Source organism: Platichthys flesus, chromosome 18 (genome assembly GCF_949316205.1).
Source record: "Platichthys flesus chromosome 18, fPlaFle2.1, whole genome shotgun sequence".
Taxonomy (NCBI): domain Eukaryota; kingdom Metazoa; phylum Chordata; class Actinopteri; order Pleuronectiformes; family Pleuronectidae; genus Platichthys; species Platichthys flesus.
Genome location: NC_084962.1, coordinates 8607192 through 8623508, shown reverse-complemented (window position 1 = coordinate 8623508; position 16317 = coordinate 8607192). Strand labels below are relative to the sequence as shown.

Genomic DNA, 16317 nt, shown 5'->3' with positions numbered 1-16317 from the left:
ATGTCGAAGCACACAAGGATTTGTAAGGGAACTGAGGATGTAGCAAATGCAACAACTGACAAGATGTTGATTTACTACTTGAAGTACTGGGAGGCTGCATAATACAGAGAAAACACCACTGCAACGCGGTCGCAGATACAAAAATAAAATGTTGCAGTTTTGTTTGATCACGACAAAAAGCTCTCAATTAGATTATGTAAGATTTTGAAATTCAAATAATCCCCACAGCTCAGCCTCCTCTCGGCGCTCAGCAGTCACGCAACATGTTTCCATTGTTCTAATGCAGTCCTTCCAAGAGGGAGAGGAGATAAAAGCTGTGTGTCTGCGGCCTGGCGGCTTTTGCCATCGCTCTGGTGTTTCTTTTTTCACCGTGTGGAGGTGGTTAACAGTCCACATGACAAAATAAGCAGTGCACACGCACCATGCGTACAGCTGTGGCACCAGTTCCCCATGACTCACGACCCAGCCGTGTAAAGGGCTTAACACAAGGTAGGAGGGGATAAGCAGCACCCCTGATGTTTAAGCTGCCGATGCTTTGAAGCAGATGTGAGCATACGTGTTCAGTCTCTCTCTCCTCCTCACCCTCTCTCAGTTTGTGTGTGCAAGCGCATGCTCGCGTGCCTTGCGAGCTCCGAACCACACGTCACAACTATTAATGTTTCCTGATCAGCCCGCTGAAAATCAAGCTAATCTGTTACAAGGGAAATGGAGCAGTGGTTTCCTTTTATCACCCAAGATATCCCGCAAGTTATCTGCATGCACCTTCTAGCTGTATCCCATCTCACATCAACTGGTGGTTGTGTAGACCAATGCCTGCTGATCCTCTCAGTTATGATTCCTTTTATACTTGTCACAAAGCCCTGATACACATTCATTAAAATTCCAGTCTTGAAAATGTATGTTTTTAGTTCATTTAAGTGGAATTTCAATTCATCTTTCTATTTTCAGCCAGGAATGATTGAACTGAAATCAAATATCCTGCAACCCACAGTATCAGGGCTGTCTCCATCAATCTCTCAGGCAGCCGACTCTCTGCATGTTAAGTGTAAATGTGTTTGTTCTTTTTGTAGACCATCGTTCGAGGTAACCGGCCACCCAAAGACGCATCCATCAACGGCCTGCTAGAAGAGTTCGACAACATCTCAGTGACACGCTCCAACTCCCTGCGCAAAGAGAGTCCCCCGGGTGCACACCAGGCTGGAAGCAGCTCCAAACCCTCAGGCAGTGGCCATCCCAACGCCCCGGAGGAGAACGGATTCAACCACTACTACTCCCGTTACTCCTGTGACTTAGACAGCGCCAGCAGGGTCTTCTCTCTGGATCCCGGCAAGCCGAGCTTCTCCATAGATGGGGACTGGGCAGTGGGGAGACACTACCGATTCACCAAGCAGAATGGCCACTCGCAACCCATACGCAGCCACTTCTACCCAGACGCCATGCCCCAAAAATCTGACTATGGCAAGATGCCGCCGGACTATCACACCTACCTGGAGAGCAAAGGGCGCTCAGCCGATGAGGTGGCCTCCACCGTGGGGAGCGGGGTGGGTTCCAGTGGCTACTATCGGGCATCTGTGGGGGGCTCGTCCAGTCAAGACTACCGGGACACTTCAGTGGGCACGCCATCTCGTGCCTCACTACACAGTGAGCAGATCAACTACCCAGACAGTGAATGGAGCTATGGTGGACTTCGGGACGAATACGAAAAGCGACCCAAGAGTTCCTATGTGACGCAGATAAGCCCTACACCAGCTATCAGGCAGCGATCTCGGTCAGGCTCCGGACTGCAGGAGCAAAATGTCCCTTATGCAGCCAGCGGGGCTTTCAAGCACCCTCCACAGGCCCATCCATACAGCTCCTACACCTACCCTCGCCTCTCGGAGAGTCTCACTAACTCACAGACCATAGCTAAGGTAACTACAACAAAACCCTAATAATGTACATATAATATAATGCATGAATTTATATAAAAGGCCTATCGATGAAAATAGTTTTGCCAAGAATTTTAGCAGTGTTTACTCTGTACTGCAGAGCATATTTTATAAGGTGGCAAATTGAAGTGGCTGTCCAGGAAACAGGTTTCAACGCAACCCTGACAAGTGTGTAGAAACATTTCAGAGAGAATTACGCAGATGTGTGCCCACATTTAGTCCCACCTTCCATCCACCTGCATTCGCTTTTCAAATATTCCTCCCTTTTCCCCTCCACTCTCTCTGCCCATGTTTCTCTCGCAGTCTCTCTTTGTAAATTCTTTTCTGGTCCTCTTCCCAGATAGATGGTGTCAGCAGCTAATCTACTCTTCTCTAAAGGATGCAGCCACCGCCACATATAGAATTAGCCCTCTTCAGTTGCCACTGTCTCCGCACACAGATCAATTAATACTCAGGTTGACCATTGACCAGAAAGCTCTGAATTACACAGACCAGACACAGAAAAGCACATGGGAATGTAGTGACGAAAGAAAGAGGTGAGAGGCAGTGACATGGCTGTGTGAAAATGAAAAGGCAATTATATCCTCAGAACCTCAAGAAGACGACTGAATCAGAGCAGGAATGACAAAAAATTAAATAATCTAAAATGTTTTGGTATTAATTGAGCTGTTTTACTATGATAAATGTAAAAAAATGCACATTATGAAAAAACATTATGAAAAACTCTCACAAAAAGGAGTAACTTACAAGAGCACATAGGTAATGTTATTTTCTGGGCCGGGATGTTCCAAAGGTGTCATGACAAATCTATAATAAAAATATTTAAGAGAGGTTTAAGTAACATTGCTTTTCAGATTTGTGCAGAGGCCTCATATCTACTACCTGCAAAGAATAGAAGGATTTCTGACTTAGGCTACTGTGGAAAGATTAACAATAACAATGACAACACCAGGCACTGATAATTGTACATAGGCTTAAAAGTATAATTTATTTATTTTGTATACCCCTTACAGGAACTGCTGTGGAATATTATATATTCGAGTTTGCCAGAGTCATCAGTATGACAAAACATTTTCATTATTTATTATACCGTCATAAAATCAAAGGTAAAAAATCAAATCAAAGATCATTGGTGTCATTAATGGAAATAATTATCTAAGGGACAATTTTCAGGTCAGGTTAAACTGTTAAAAATGATTTTATTAACATCTGCATAGAAGTGGCATTTTGAACCCAGGGGCTACTTACAGTGTCCTATATGAAGAGGAGACACTACACTATGGCTCTTCCTAACCAAAGATTTGAACTTAAGTTCAGTTCAGCAGAAAGCCAAAGATACAAAAATGTAAACTGTGCAGTATATGTAAATTGACAGACTTGATTACGAGTCAAATTGCCCAGCAGCATGACCTGATATTGACGTTTCACAGGCTATTGCTTCCAATTGTGAAAGAAACAGCTTCACTCTAAGCATTAGTGGCAGAGAGTGTGGTGCAGGCTGTGCTGTTCTCCAGTGGAGCTGTGGGAGAGCCAGAGACACCCAAGAGATTTTCCCACACAGACTCCGAGAGCAAACAAACGTCCCATGCTTTAGTGGCTGTGTAATGTAACCATATGTTTCCAGTTGTGATTCTTTTATTCCAATATTATGATACAGAACTGCCTTTTAGCTGTGGGACATATTAGAATACTGCAGGTTAGTAGAAGATGTTAGCGGGGGGAGGGGGGGCGGCAAAATAGTCTGCGAGTCAATGCCACAGCAGGGGTTCGGTCACTTCTTTTATATCATTCTCCGAAGCGTTCAGTGCCCCATTAGGTCCGTTATACAGGAGTGTGTACTGCTCTCCAATATCCCTCCTTCACACCCAGTGAGTCCAGTAGCTGAGAGGAAAACTGGGTTTTGCTGATGTAGATCCCAGGGTGCCTTGATGAAATACCATTTAACCTGCATGCCTCAGTAAATAGCTACTCAGTGAAAAAAAAAACAGGAACGCAAGAGTAGCAGGATTGAAAGTGATGCAGGGGGAGGTCATTTTTTTCTTATCCATTCTGTATTATCCCCATTTTCTGAGTTTCTTTTTCTTGAGGAGGCACATTTACTTTTCTGGAATGTACAGAGTTTGTAGGCAATGTAAATATTTAAGACTTAACTTATCCATAACTTGTGTAATGATCCAAAAAGACAGAAAATGCTGTAAGAAAAAATCTCTCTGACTATGATTGTTGTATTTTTGTTAATAGATTTGATGTTTAATTGGTTGTTTATGTGTTTAAATGAAATGAATGAGGCTGTGATGAAGTGCGGTGGTGGAATCAATGTGCCCTAATTTGCCCTGCAGTGTTTGAAGATTTTTCAGCGGTGATAAGGAAAAAAAAAACAAGGAGTCATCTGGCAGCTTAAGAATCACTATTCTTCTCGGCTCATTGACCCTGTAACAGACCCTACCCTCTCAATCCTCTCTCTTTCTCCGCCTTTTCTTCCTCTTCCCTCATTCTGCCTGCTCAGACCACTGAAGTAAATCCTTCTCTTTCCCCGCCGTTGTTGGGAGCCAGTGGGGATGTAAGAGTAGACAGCCTAGAGACTCGGCCACACACAGACACATGCACACACACAAAGACACAAACAAACACACTCCCTCTCTCCTCCTTCCATTCTCCTCCTCCTCTCGCTTTCTCCCTGTTTGGTGGCGAGTCGGAGCTCAGTGCCGCAGCTCTCTGTGACAAATTGATGTTGCGGCACTTTCCCTTTCTGCAGCCTTAGCATAAAACTGGCCGAACGATGTTCCAGCGCGGAATTCAATTTCACAGTTGAGTTAGGTTGTTGATTACCCTGCCAAACTCAGATTAATGCACATTTAACCAACATGGATCAGGAGACCTCTGGCTGACAGCCAGCCAGTGGTACCGGCCAATGATAGTGGGGCGCTAGGCTAGGCCGACCCGGTGGCAGCCCACCTCTCCATAACAAACACACACACACACACACACACACACACACACACACACACACACACACACACAAACACACACACAGGCACCTGCCTGGAGTGATTGATTAAAAGAGTTCATACCATGTAATTATACACCATTCTAACATATCAGTGCTCCACCTCCTCCTGCCCTGTGTGTGTCTTTGTGTTTGTGTGTGCATGTGTGTGCGTGTGTGTGAGTGTGTGTTTGTGTGTGTGTGTGTGTCTTTGTGTAAGTGTATGAAAAGGCACACAGAGAGAGACACAATACAAGGAATGAGAAAGAGATTTATTTTTCTATTATTCTGAAAATGTATGACTTCAGAAACCTGCTGGTGTAAGAGCATATATTGGAGCTGTTGCAAACGTTATTTACTTTAATCTCTGCACGGTGGTGTTAGTGTGATCCCCTGCTATCGACTATCTTTGTCTATTGATATTTTGTAATTGCACTTTCCTTTTTCTTTTTTTTCCTTTGGTCGATAATTTCTTTATATGCAGACTGTAGCTTAATTTTTGAGAACGACTGTGGCTGTTTACATATGATGAAGCTGAACATGCACAATTTATTTCACTATTTTGGCCAAGTTAGGCTAATTTCTATGTTTGCGTCACTATTCCATCCATTATAACATGACATTGTGTGATGCTGACTATAAAGTCACTGAGTGATGAAATCAGTACTGGTGTAATTTCTGTCGTTTTAGAGAGAGAGAGTGTGCGTGTGCGTGCGTGTGGGTGTGTATGCCAAGTGTGTACACCAGTTCTTTTATGAGTCAGATCATTTAAGTTGAGCCATACAACTGAGCTTTTAATAGGTCTTTCTAAGTTAAACTCAACAGTCTTGCTCTGTGTTTGTGTTTGTGTGTGTGTGTGTGTGCGTGTGCGTGTGCGTGTGTGTGTGTGTGTGTGTGTGTGTGTGTGTGTGTGTATGTGTGTGTGTGCATACGCTCACATATTTCTGGGACTTTAAGGAAGAGGTGTGTCCCAGATCTGGCTTCTCTCTTAGCTGATGATCTGCTGACTAAGTAGGGCCGATATTTTAACCGTGTGTGCTCATGCATGTATTATTCGGCGCTAAGGTACTAGGGAATAGTAGAGGAGATTATCACCACATTTGCTGAAAGTTAGTCATATTTGTTTTTTATTTTGAGCTTAAACGATTATAACCTTGTCATTTCTGTCTCCTCCAGGGTGACTACGAGCGTCCATCACGTGACGGCAGTCCCCAGGTTATGGGCGGTGATACCTACCCCCGAGGGCCTCTTAAGCTACCTCAGAGCCACTCCAAGCCACCAGGCTACCCCCCAGCACACTTACCCTACCCCCCTGTCTTTCACCATTACAAACCCTCACCCTACCATCATCCTCCCTCCCAGCCGAGCCCACCATACACCCCTCAGGTACAGTGTGATCACAGTCAGAACGTTGAGAGCTGGTACAGTTTCCCAAATTTCAAAAACTGAAGGAAAACATTAATAACATTTTTTTTTTGCTATGCCTGTTTTTCCTTCCAGGGGGCATACTCACAGCCTTCATCACCTTACATCCCCCCGGGGGCCTATCCCCCTCCCTCCTGGGGGTCTAGCTCGGACACGCAACCCTCTCGAGTCTCCCATGAGCAGTTCAGAGCTGCACTTCAGCTGGTGGTCAACCCAGGTCAGAAATGGGAAATTAAATCAGAGTGATACTGAAAAGCTTCACGTGCCGCCCTTTTTGGTTTTCCGGTGCTCAATTAGAAATGAGCTGTGTTTGTGTTTTGCTACAGGCGACCCTCGGGAATACCTGGACAGCTTTATCAAGATCGGCGAGGGCTCCACGGGTATCGTGTGCATCGCCAGCGAGAAACACAGCGGCAAGCAGGTGGCCGTGAAGAAGATGGACCTCAGGAAACAGCAGAGGAGAGAGCTGCTCTTCAATGAGGTGAGGGAGGCTGACGGATTAACTGTGGCTTGATCCAGTGAATGATAGGCACTCCTCAAAACTCCTCACGTGTGAGATCAGAGCTCACATTTGTCTCTGACTCTGATTGGCTCAAACAAGCAGCAGCTCAGATGATTCCGTTTAAAGTCGCATCATTAAAGAGGATTTTATGCCAATAGATGGAAATAAATCACCCTATCCCTCAGAATTACAGGAGCCTGCTTATTAATGAATAATACAAGTTAAAAAATCTTCTATTTCCCTGTTCATGGCCATCCAAACACACATTTTACATTCACAATAAAATGTATTTACTGAAAACCAAACTGCGTTCATGTTGAAAACCTTAGGCAACAAATTAATTCATGGCTAATTCTATTTATGGTTCAGCAACTATTGAAAATGAGCTCTGTGTCATTTGCACTTGCACTGAAATAAATCATATTTGCAGAGAAGCTTCATGAAAGCTTGCTTTACATAAAACATATGAATATAGGCTGGTATGCATGCAAACATGTGTGTACAGTGAAAACGGATCTGAAGCTGTGGGTGTTCAGCTGAGAACTAATTTGGTTTATGTAATCTCATTAATTGCTGAATGTAATCCTTTTATAGTTCTGCCTCCACTTGAGTTAAATTAATAAATTATTGAAATTACATGAATAAATTAAATATAAAGTAATGAAATATTTGATCATGTGTTTACAACATATTTAACGTTCATTCTGATACAGTAATTAATTGTATACACACACACACACCGAATATATAATGTTTAGGCTACGGTTTGTAATAGTTTTACATCACGACACATTCCAATGAAAACACGTAATTTTATTGAAAATGAAAAGTAAAAATATATGAAAATTAGGCAATTATTATTGGGGAAAATGTCATGATTTTGGGTTTTAATAAAAATAAATTAGAAATAAAAGAAAATAATAACGTGGGTTTTTGAGTGTGATTGATTGGTTATCAAAGAAAATGTATATTCCATGAACAAACAAACTTATAAACAAAATCCTGATAAAAAAAAACTTAATCAGACAGTATTTTATTTTATCAATTCGCAGCTTTTGCGGTTATATAATTGGACAGGCTAACATTGCGATTTTGATTATAATAATCATGTAGCACCAGTTCAAATCTGTCTCCCTGTGTTTCAGGTGGTGATTATGAGGGACTACCATCATGAGAACGTGGTGGACATGTACAACAGCTACCTGGTGGGAGACGAGCTGTGGGTCGTGATGGAGTTCCTGGAGGGTGGGGCGCTCACTGACATTGTGACTCACACCAGGTAATCTTGAATACAGAATTCCAGTACAACATACTCAGGTGTAAAATAGTCAAAGAACTCTGTAAGCAAACAGTAACCATCACAGAAGTGAAAGAGTTGGAGGGAGTTCTAAGCTCTAGACTGTTAGCACTAAACAGGACCTGAGTAGATGAATGACGCGTCCCAAAGTAAAATCATCACCTCTAAAATGAATCACCAACTATAACAGAACAGGAGAACCAATTAAAGGAATAGATGGACATTTTGGGAAGCACACTTCTTTGCTCACTTGCAAAGAGATTAGGCGATCTAGATGCCACTACACCCAGGGGACGGCTAGTTTCAGCAGATAGGCTGCAAGCAGAGGTGACTTGTTTGTCTCTGTGCGAAGGTTATCTGCCTTCTAAACATGGACTGTACAGTTTCTGAGATGGACGACGCGTCTCCATTCACTCACATTGTGCAAAAGTGAAGCAACAATATCCTTGATACAGGTTTTTAACATCTTGGGCTTTTGAAGTAGTGTGAAGATCTCACTCTCAACCAATTATGAGTCATTCTCAGCTGTCTTTAACGATTAACCCCAATTTTATAGGATCAAATAACTAAGTTAACATACTAAAACATATATTTAATTGTATGTCTGAATTATAAGTAAGTAAGTGAGCATGGGTGGTTAAAAAAAAATTTGATTTGCACTACACTTCAGAAGAATTTACAAAGCTGCGTGATTTCACAAGACAAGCAGGAACATCAAGCAGGGGGTTGTTATCCAGCTCTGGTGTTGGTAGTTTTTTCAAGATAATTGTTCTCCAACTTTCCTTAATTGCTTCTCTGTTGTTGAGTCGTGCGTCGAAGCTGCCACCTCATTGTTTTAAGTTTACTTTGTGTCTGGTGTTTAATTACAGTAATTTGTGTGGAGTGTCAGAATTAGCACTGTGCGGTGTCGGATGCTAATAACACGCTCTGCTGAGGCTTTGAGTGTTCTGTGTGTGTGTGTGTGTGTGTGTGTGTGTGTGTGTGTGTGTGTGTGTGTGTGTGTGTGTGTGTGCAAGAGAGAGTTTCAGTACATATGTGCATGTACTAATAGATATCTCAGTGAACAGGATATTATTGGGCACATGTTTCTCTTTAACACGCTCTCTTTGTCTCTCACTCACAGTCACTCCATGTGTTTGATGTATTTGAAATATACACATTCATCATTTAAATCACTGTATTATATATTGTTTGGTTAGTAGACACACAGATTAACCACTTGATGTAATTATTGTGCATCATACTATATATTTATGATGTAACGAATACAGCGCTGTGATGTTCCTATGTAATTTCAGCCATATTTGTCCAGGTGAAAGCTTTGTGCTATTTCTGTTAAATCTTTTGTTGTGGGAATAACTGCTGCCTGCCTCACGTTGCGCAAGCCTCACCAGCTCGCTGGGTCATTGGCTACACGAGTTTCGTGAACTCACACACACTCATCGAACACAAATACACACACACAGGCAAGTCAGCAGTGGCAGAACAGCCGTCCCTGCTCCTGAACCATTTCAATCACGTTCAAATTTCAATTAAACTTTGAGAGTTGGTTAACAAGCTGCACTTCACAGGGATTTTATCCAGTGTAAGTGCAAAAACATATGTATTTGTGTTTACTGGTATGTGTGTGTGTCTGTTTGTGTGTGTGTATCTGCGTAGGTGTGTGCGTAATTCTCCCCCTGACAACCTTTACAGGCTCATTAAAATTGTGTTTTACTTTCTGTTTGAAACAATTTTCTATTTCAGCGAGCAGGCCTTGCTTTTGATTGTCTGCGTTAATTTCTGTGTTTGTGTGGGTGTGTGTGTTTGTGTGTGTGTGAGAGAGCGGGGGATTGGCAGCATAGGATTGGGAGGTGGGGGCTGGGGGTTGGTTAATGGTAAGAGGTGAATTGTCTTTGCGTATACGTCTCCATCCCATTCACTCTGGGTTAGCCAGTTGTTTCTCCATTAGCAGAAGGCTCATTTATTTCTCGTGATTGTAAATGCATACGTGTGTGACAATAAAATCTGCTGCAGTGTGGAGTGGGTGTGTTTGCATGTGAGAGTGTGCGTTTGTGAGGTGTGTGTGTGTGGCCTCGGGGTTGTTTCACATAATGTATCTAAGTGACAACTCCTACATTGGGATCTTTAAGAGAGAGGTGAGTGTTAAAATGAGCAATAATTACCGTGATTGTCTTAATTGTACGTACACGTATTACATGTATGTTTGTTTCCTTAGTTTATGCTTTCAAATTAATGTCTCTGCTTCTGCACATGCCTTGTATGTGATGGCCGCTCATAGTGGGGGCAGACATACACGCACACGCACAGCATGGTCGGGCCAGCTGGGTCTAGATGTTAATGTTCAGTGGAGCTGGGAGTTTGTGTGTGAGCTCAGTCAGACACACTGCATCGCCCTGTCTCTCCATATGGGACCCTCCTGCCTGCTGCGCACATCACTGCCACAGCCGCTGCAGGCTACAGGGGGATATTTTCAAACCGGATTTCTGCTCCATATCAGCTGTGTTGGACTGTAATCTCATTATGAAGGCAAAATCTGCAACCAGACTTGTGTGTATTGTAGCCTAACAATTGTAACTTCTACATCTAAGAAAGTGTTATCATTTAAAATATGGAAACATATTTGGCTATTTGGTGGTTATAATAGCATTTTGATATACTTTCTTTGAATATATATTAAGACAGGAACATTTTTTCTTTACTTTTTCACAGCCTCCATACTATTTCCCACAATACAAAAAAATACCCAAAACACATGGATTAAATACATTATAACAATATTAATAATAAATAAATTACATACTACTTAAGTGTCCAAAACTTGATTTGGTTCCTCCCTGACAAATACCGTAGAATGAGTAATATTAACACTAGAGAATTTGACATTAAGAGCAAAACATTTATGTTGATAAATGAGTAAAAGACATTCCACTGCTTTTTCATGACTGAGCTTTTAGGAAGCTGGAGAACAATGAAAGGATAAAAGTATCCAGTACGATTTTTTAAAAGTCATATCATGTCATCTCCCAGTTTTATTTCTGTAATATTTATATTTCTGTACAGAGTCAATTTAGCAAGACAATCAACCTGATGTTCTGCTTGTATCATTATTGTTTTTCCAATGGCTGCACAGATATTAACATGTGACATATTTTCTTAAAGTACCTTCTCTTCTACTTGTTATAGTTATCGCTGACATATGTTTGTGCTTGTGTGTGTGTGTGGTGTGTGTGTGTGTGTGTGTGTGTGTGTGTCCTCATAGGATGAACGAGGAGCAGATTGCTACAGTGTGTCTGTCGGTGCTGAGGGCTCTGTCCTACCTGCACACACAGGGCGTCATACACCGCGACATCAAGAGCGACTCTATTCTCCTCACCAGCGATGGCAGGGTAAGTGCATATGATGATTGTGTGTGCGTGTGTGTGTCAGGCCTTTCCTCCTTTGTTTGTTTAGATAATGTATTTTGGTTTGTTAATAAACCTGAAGATGCTCATTTAAACCTATACCTTAGGTTTTAGTAACCATCACCATTGTTGCTGTCAGTGGCGGTGTCGACACACTCTCTCACACACTCACTGACCTTCTCATGGGTGTCACTCCCGCTACTTGTCAACAGCCAGTGCCAGAAACTCATCATCATCAATTACCACTCATGCCCTAGTAATTAAATCCTGCCTAATGCCGCGGACGAGCTGATAAGACATGATTAATTGAAGGATAATTAACTACTAATACAAGGATTAGTGTCTTCTATGAGAGCTCTTCATCACAATGGGTCAGTGCACTTCTTGACTTCAGACACTGAGGTTCTGAACTAATACAGTCTCTGCTGTGTGTGTGTTTGTGTGTGTGTGTGTATGTTTTTGCAGATCAAGCTGTCAGACTTCGGCTTTTGTGCCCAAGTTTCCAAAGAGGTGCCCAAGAGGAAGTCCCTCGTGGGCACACCGTACTGGATGGCCCCAGAGGTCATCTCAAGACTACCTTATGGGACGGAGGTGAGGACTTTACACACACACACACACACACACACACACACACACACACACACACACACACACACACAAACAAACACACACTGCCTAACATTGCTCTGAACACATAAAATGTATATAAAGATGGTCGACACAACAGCTGTCCAAAAGTGAAGCCAAAGCATCTCCGTTGCCCCCTGATGGCCGTCCGCATTATATGTCAAACATCTTGCTGCTTCCATGTTAGTGGATAGTACATGGACCAAATTAAAGTTAACAAAACTTAAAAAGATGGCTACTAGTGGCTTTAATCATACTGTTGCTTGTTCAAGTGCTCTCTTTTCTCATTTGAATTAGTTATTGGATGCTATAAAAACATGGTGAAACATGATTGTCAGCTGATACTCACTCACGATTGGTCGAGAGCATGAATCGGTGGGACCTTGCAACCACGGCTCCACACCACAATGGGCACTGTGCGAGATGGCACCGTTTGTAACCGAGATATTTTTGCATAAATTCTCACTCATTGTGGGAACGGATCTTTTTCTATAATATTGTATGATCTTGACCTTACTTAGTAACCTAACTTGTTATAATGTATCAAACTGATGAGGTCTGATGTGTGTCCAGGTTGATATTTGGTCTTTAGGCATCATGATGATTGAGATGGTGGATGGAGAGCCCCCTTACTTCAATGAGCCCCCTCTGCAAGCCATGAGGAGGATACGAGACAACCTGCCCCCTCGGCTAAAAGAGTCACACAAGGTAGATCTGTCGATACATACAAAATGATAAGTAACTGTAAGTTTCTCTATCTTTCAAGAGTTAAAGGAGCAGAGTTGAAGTATTTCTTTCCGTCCTCCAGGTGTCCTCAGTGCTGCGATCCTTCCTGGACCTGATGCTGGTGAGGGAGCCGTCTCAGAGAGCCACAGCCCAGGAGCTCCTCCAGCACCCCTTCCTCAAGCTGTCGGGTCCACCTTCCTGCATCGTCCCCCTCATGAGACACTACCGCCACCGCTGACCTGCCGGACCAGCCCTGCCCTTTTCTACACTGAAAACACACACATAACCTACTGTACACTCACACTACCAGGGTGGCACTGCCCTCACCCAGCCAAAACACTCCACCGCTCGGTGGCGAGTCCCTAGCACTCACAACTGTAACCGTGACGTAGATTAGCTTGAGGAATATCTAAGAAATCTGTTTTAAAAAGACACACACGACACAGAAAAGAAAAAAGTCTTCTATTTTTTTTAAACATGAACTGGAGTAGAAGACTGTGCTGTGCCAGAGGAACTCAGTAGACTTCAAGTAGACACGTGTGAGCTGGCTCGCCCTGCTGCCGTCTTCTCTCCTCACAGACTTTGAGGGTCTAGCTCCGTGTAGAGTCGTAGTAGCCATCAGGAAGAGCTACAGAGGGTGGAGGTGAGGTGGAGGAATCCTGGGAACTTGGCGCTTTGCTCCAGACCAGAGCGGTAACCGGCTACCTGCGGAGAGAGGTTTTTGACGTGTGGTGACTGTCACGCGGCGCCTGCATCATCAGTCCATCTGAAGCAAGGGCCATGGCCCCGCAGGTCGAACGGAGACGAGGCTCTCTCTCTCTCTCTCTCTCTCTCTCTCTCTCTCTCCCGTCTCCCTCTTCTCACACACTAACAGTGAAAATGTATTTTAGAGAAACTTGTAAGTTTTTCTGTACAGTTTTGATAATTTGCAGTATTTTATCGTGTCGTAACCATTGTGATATGAGCAGCATTAAACAGAGTTTCTGCAGAGATCTTTCCTACTGTTTATAATCCAGTTTTTGCTTAAAGATATGAGATATCCCAAATAACCCCACCTAAACCTAACTGTTACTAAAAGTACTAAATATATTTATTATCTTACATTTGTAGACAGAACTTCCATTAAATGTTGGGAAAAAAAGGGTAATGTCAGAATTTTGTATGATGTTTTAAAGTATTTATTTATTTATTGGAATTTAAGTTTTATTTTTTGGTAGTGTGGCCTTTTTTTTGTTTATTTTGTTTTGGTTTGTTTGTTGGGTTTTGATTTACATTTCTAAAAGCGCGTCGGCGGACAGTGATATCAGTTGTTATATCATACGAGCAATACCCCAATCCTATTTATGAAACCGTGAGGCCCTGTATTTATGATACTGTAACTACACCATGCATCTAAATGTAGCACAGACCGAAAAAAAAAAAAGATTTACTCTACGCATACGCGTTTTCTTTAATATTAGGAGGCTCATCCTGTTTCTATGAACGCTAAGAGGCGCCCATCCAAGACGCCTGCGTACCGCACAGATTTTAGGACGCTGATAAAAGGTCTCGTTTTCTACTCACATCGTCACTGTCATCATCTCACTCCTTATCCCACCTCCGTCAGAGACACACTCGCTATCACTCGAACTGTGCTGCCATTCTCATCTCTGGTTGGACCGGGAGAACAGTGTAATCCTCCTCCCTGTGTCGTTTTTTTTACCCATCATTCACTGTGATATGTAAATATGACTGTGTGTGTGAGTGTGTGTCAGTGTATGTCAAACAGCAAAAGAGGTAGAGCGTATTTATCTCTGTACAACATCTGAAAGTGTGTGTGTGAGCGTGTGTGTGTGTGTATGTGTGTGTGTGTGCCTCTTGCTAATCCTTGACAATGTGTCAGGACTTGAATGAGTAACACTTATCTGTGGTGTTGGCTTGTACAGTGATACTGCATGTTTGTTATCAGTGAAGCTGGTTTCAATTAAAAAACGCCCATAAAAACATTGAGATGTGTTGCATGGATTTTTCCTTCATTACCCTCGACAGCCTCCTCTTCTCTCTCAGTGTCTCATATCAAGCCGAGATTTTTATTTTTTTAAACAGCACACTGTCCGATTGTCTGAGGGTCTTCCTTTCAGCCATCAACAGTCCATCTCCTCTCGGTTGTTTTGGTCCTCCCATATTCTCTGAATTCGACAGCTCTCATTTCCAACTAATTCACCCTATTTTCACCTCTGACCAGAGAGGCAGAAGGACACGTTTGTGGATCAGTGTTGCCATAATATACGAGGTTATTTCTCTTTCTTTCCTTTAAGCCATTTACCTCTGAAACACTTTAATGGGATATTGATCTGGCTCGAACAGAGAATGGAGCTTCTTTCTCAGAGAGAGATACCTCTGCCAACGGCTCCAATAAATAAAAGTACTACGGCAACTCACAGACTGCAGGGCATCAGTGAAGATCAGGCTGAAGAGTGTAGAGTCAATCTGAGATTGATTTTCAGCAAGAAAAGTACACAATTAATACCATTAATTGATAGCACATTGTTATATTCAAACGTGATAGACAATTACAAATGACTGGCTTTTTCAGGCTGATCATGGTATTATTACCTCCAGGGAGTGCACGCTTTCACACCTGTCCACTTGTTTGTTGTTTTTATTGTTTGCAAAATTACGCGGGATAACTACAGAACCCAGTGAAAAGGGTGTGATATATGTCAGGGAAGAACCCATTTAATTTTGGTGCAAATCTGGATCAGGGATGAATATAGGAATTTTTTTTCACCTTTGTTTAAAACTGTGAGATTTTTCACATTTTGGTCGATTTCTTAAATAATAATTCATGGATCTTGATAGAAACAAAAGCATACATATTTAGATTAATGATATTTATGCGTGTGTGCAATTCTCTGCAGATCCAAATAAAAATGTAATTCATATGTCATAAGAGGACTGCTGGGCCTTTGCAGAGGTTTGAACTCTGTGCAATTAGTTTTATTATAACAAGTTATTGAGTTAAGTGAATAAGTTGGTGACATGAATATTTTTTAAATATTACTGCTTATGGGCAAAACGATTAGTTATGTAAGGAAGCAATGAATTAATTTAGTATTTCTATACTTATACTGTATTCCAGGCAGTGTGTACAATTATTTGAAGCAGCATAAAGCTCACTTAGCATTAAAACATAGTAAGATAAATGGATACATGTTATGATAAATACAATAATCCTAATAAAACAGGTGCTGGAGAATGTGTTCAGACGTGTCTTAGGTCTAAACCTCTTTATACAGTCGACGGTCTAAACTCCTGTGTAATGTCTGTCTCTGTGCTCGAGTCAGCGCTCTGCCGTAAAGCGTGCGAGTGCTCTGCCTCTGCCGTCGTTCCGCGACGGTGACGTAAGGCAGAGCCAATCAGTAGAATGAGCTCCACCTGTG

At 42.3% G+C, this 16317-nt stretch overlaps 1 protein-coding gene across 1 annotated transcript in view; it reads left to right on the top strand.

Moving 5' to 3' along the window:
• Positions 1 to 14866, top strand: part of pak5 (p21 protein (Cdc42/Rac)-activated kinase 5) — a 37600-nt gene extending 22734 nt beyond the window's left edge. The window contains exons 3-11 of the mRNA XM_062411110.1: positions 1071 to 1910; positions 6091 to 6300; positions 6415 to 6556; positions 6666 to 6820; positions 7987 to 8120; positions 11401 to 11527; positions 12008 to 12133; positions 12743 to 12877; positions 12978 to 14866. Coding sequence (XP_062267094.1) covers positions 1071 to 1910; positions 6091 to 6300; positions 6415 to 6556; positions 6666 to 6820; positions 7987 to 8120; positions 11401 to 11527; positions 12008 to 12133; positions 12743 to 12877; positions 12978 to 13133 — 2025 coding nt within the window. The 3' untranslated portion in view covers positions 13134 to 14866. The remainder of the gene's footprint in view (positions 1 to 1070; positions 1911 to 6090; positions 6301 to 6414; positions 6557 to 6665; positions 6821 to 7986; positions 8121 to 11400; positions 11528 to 12007; positions 12134 to 12742; positions 12878 to 12977) is intronic.
• The last annotated feature ends 1451 nt before the right edge of the window (positions 14867 to 16317 follow it).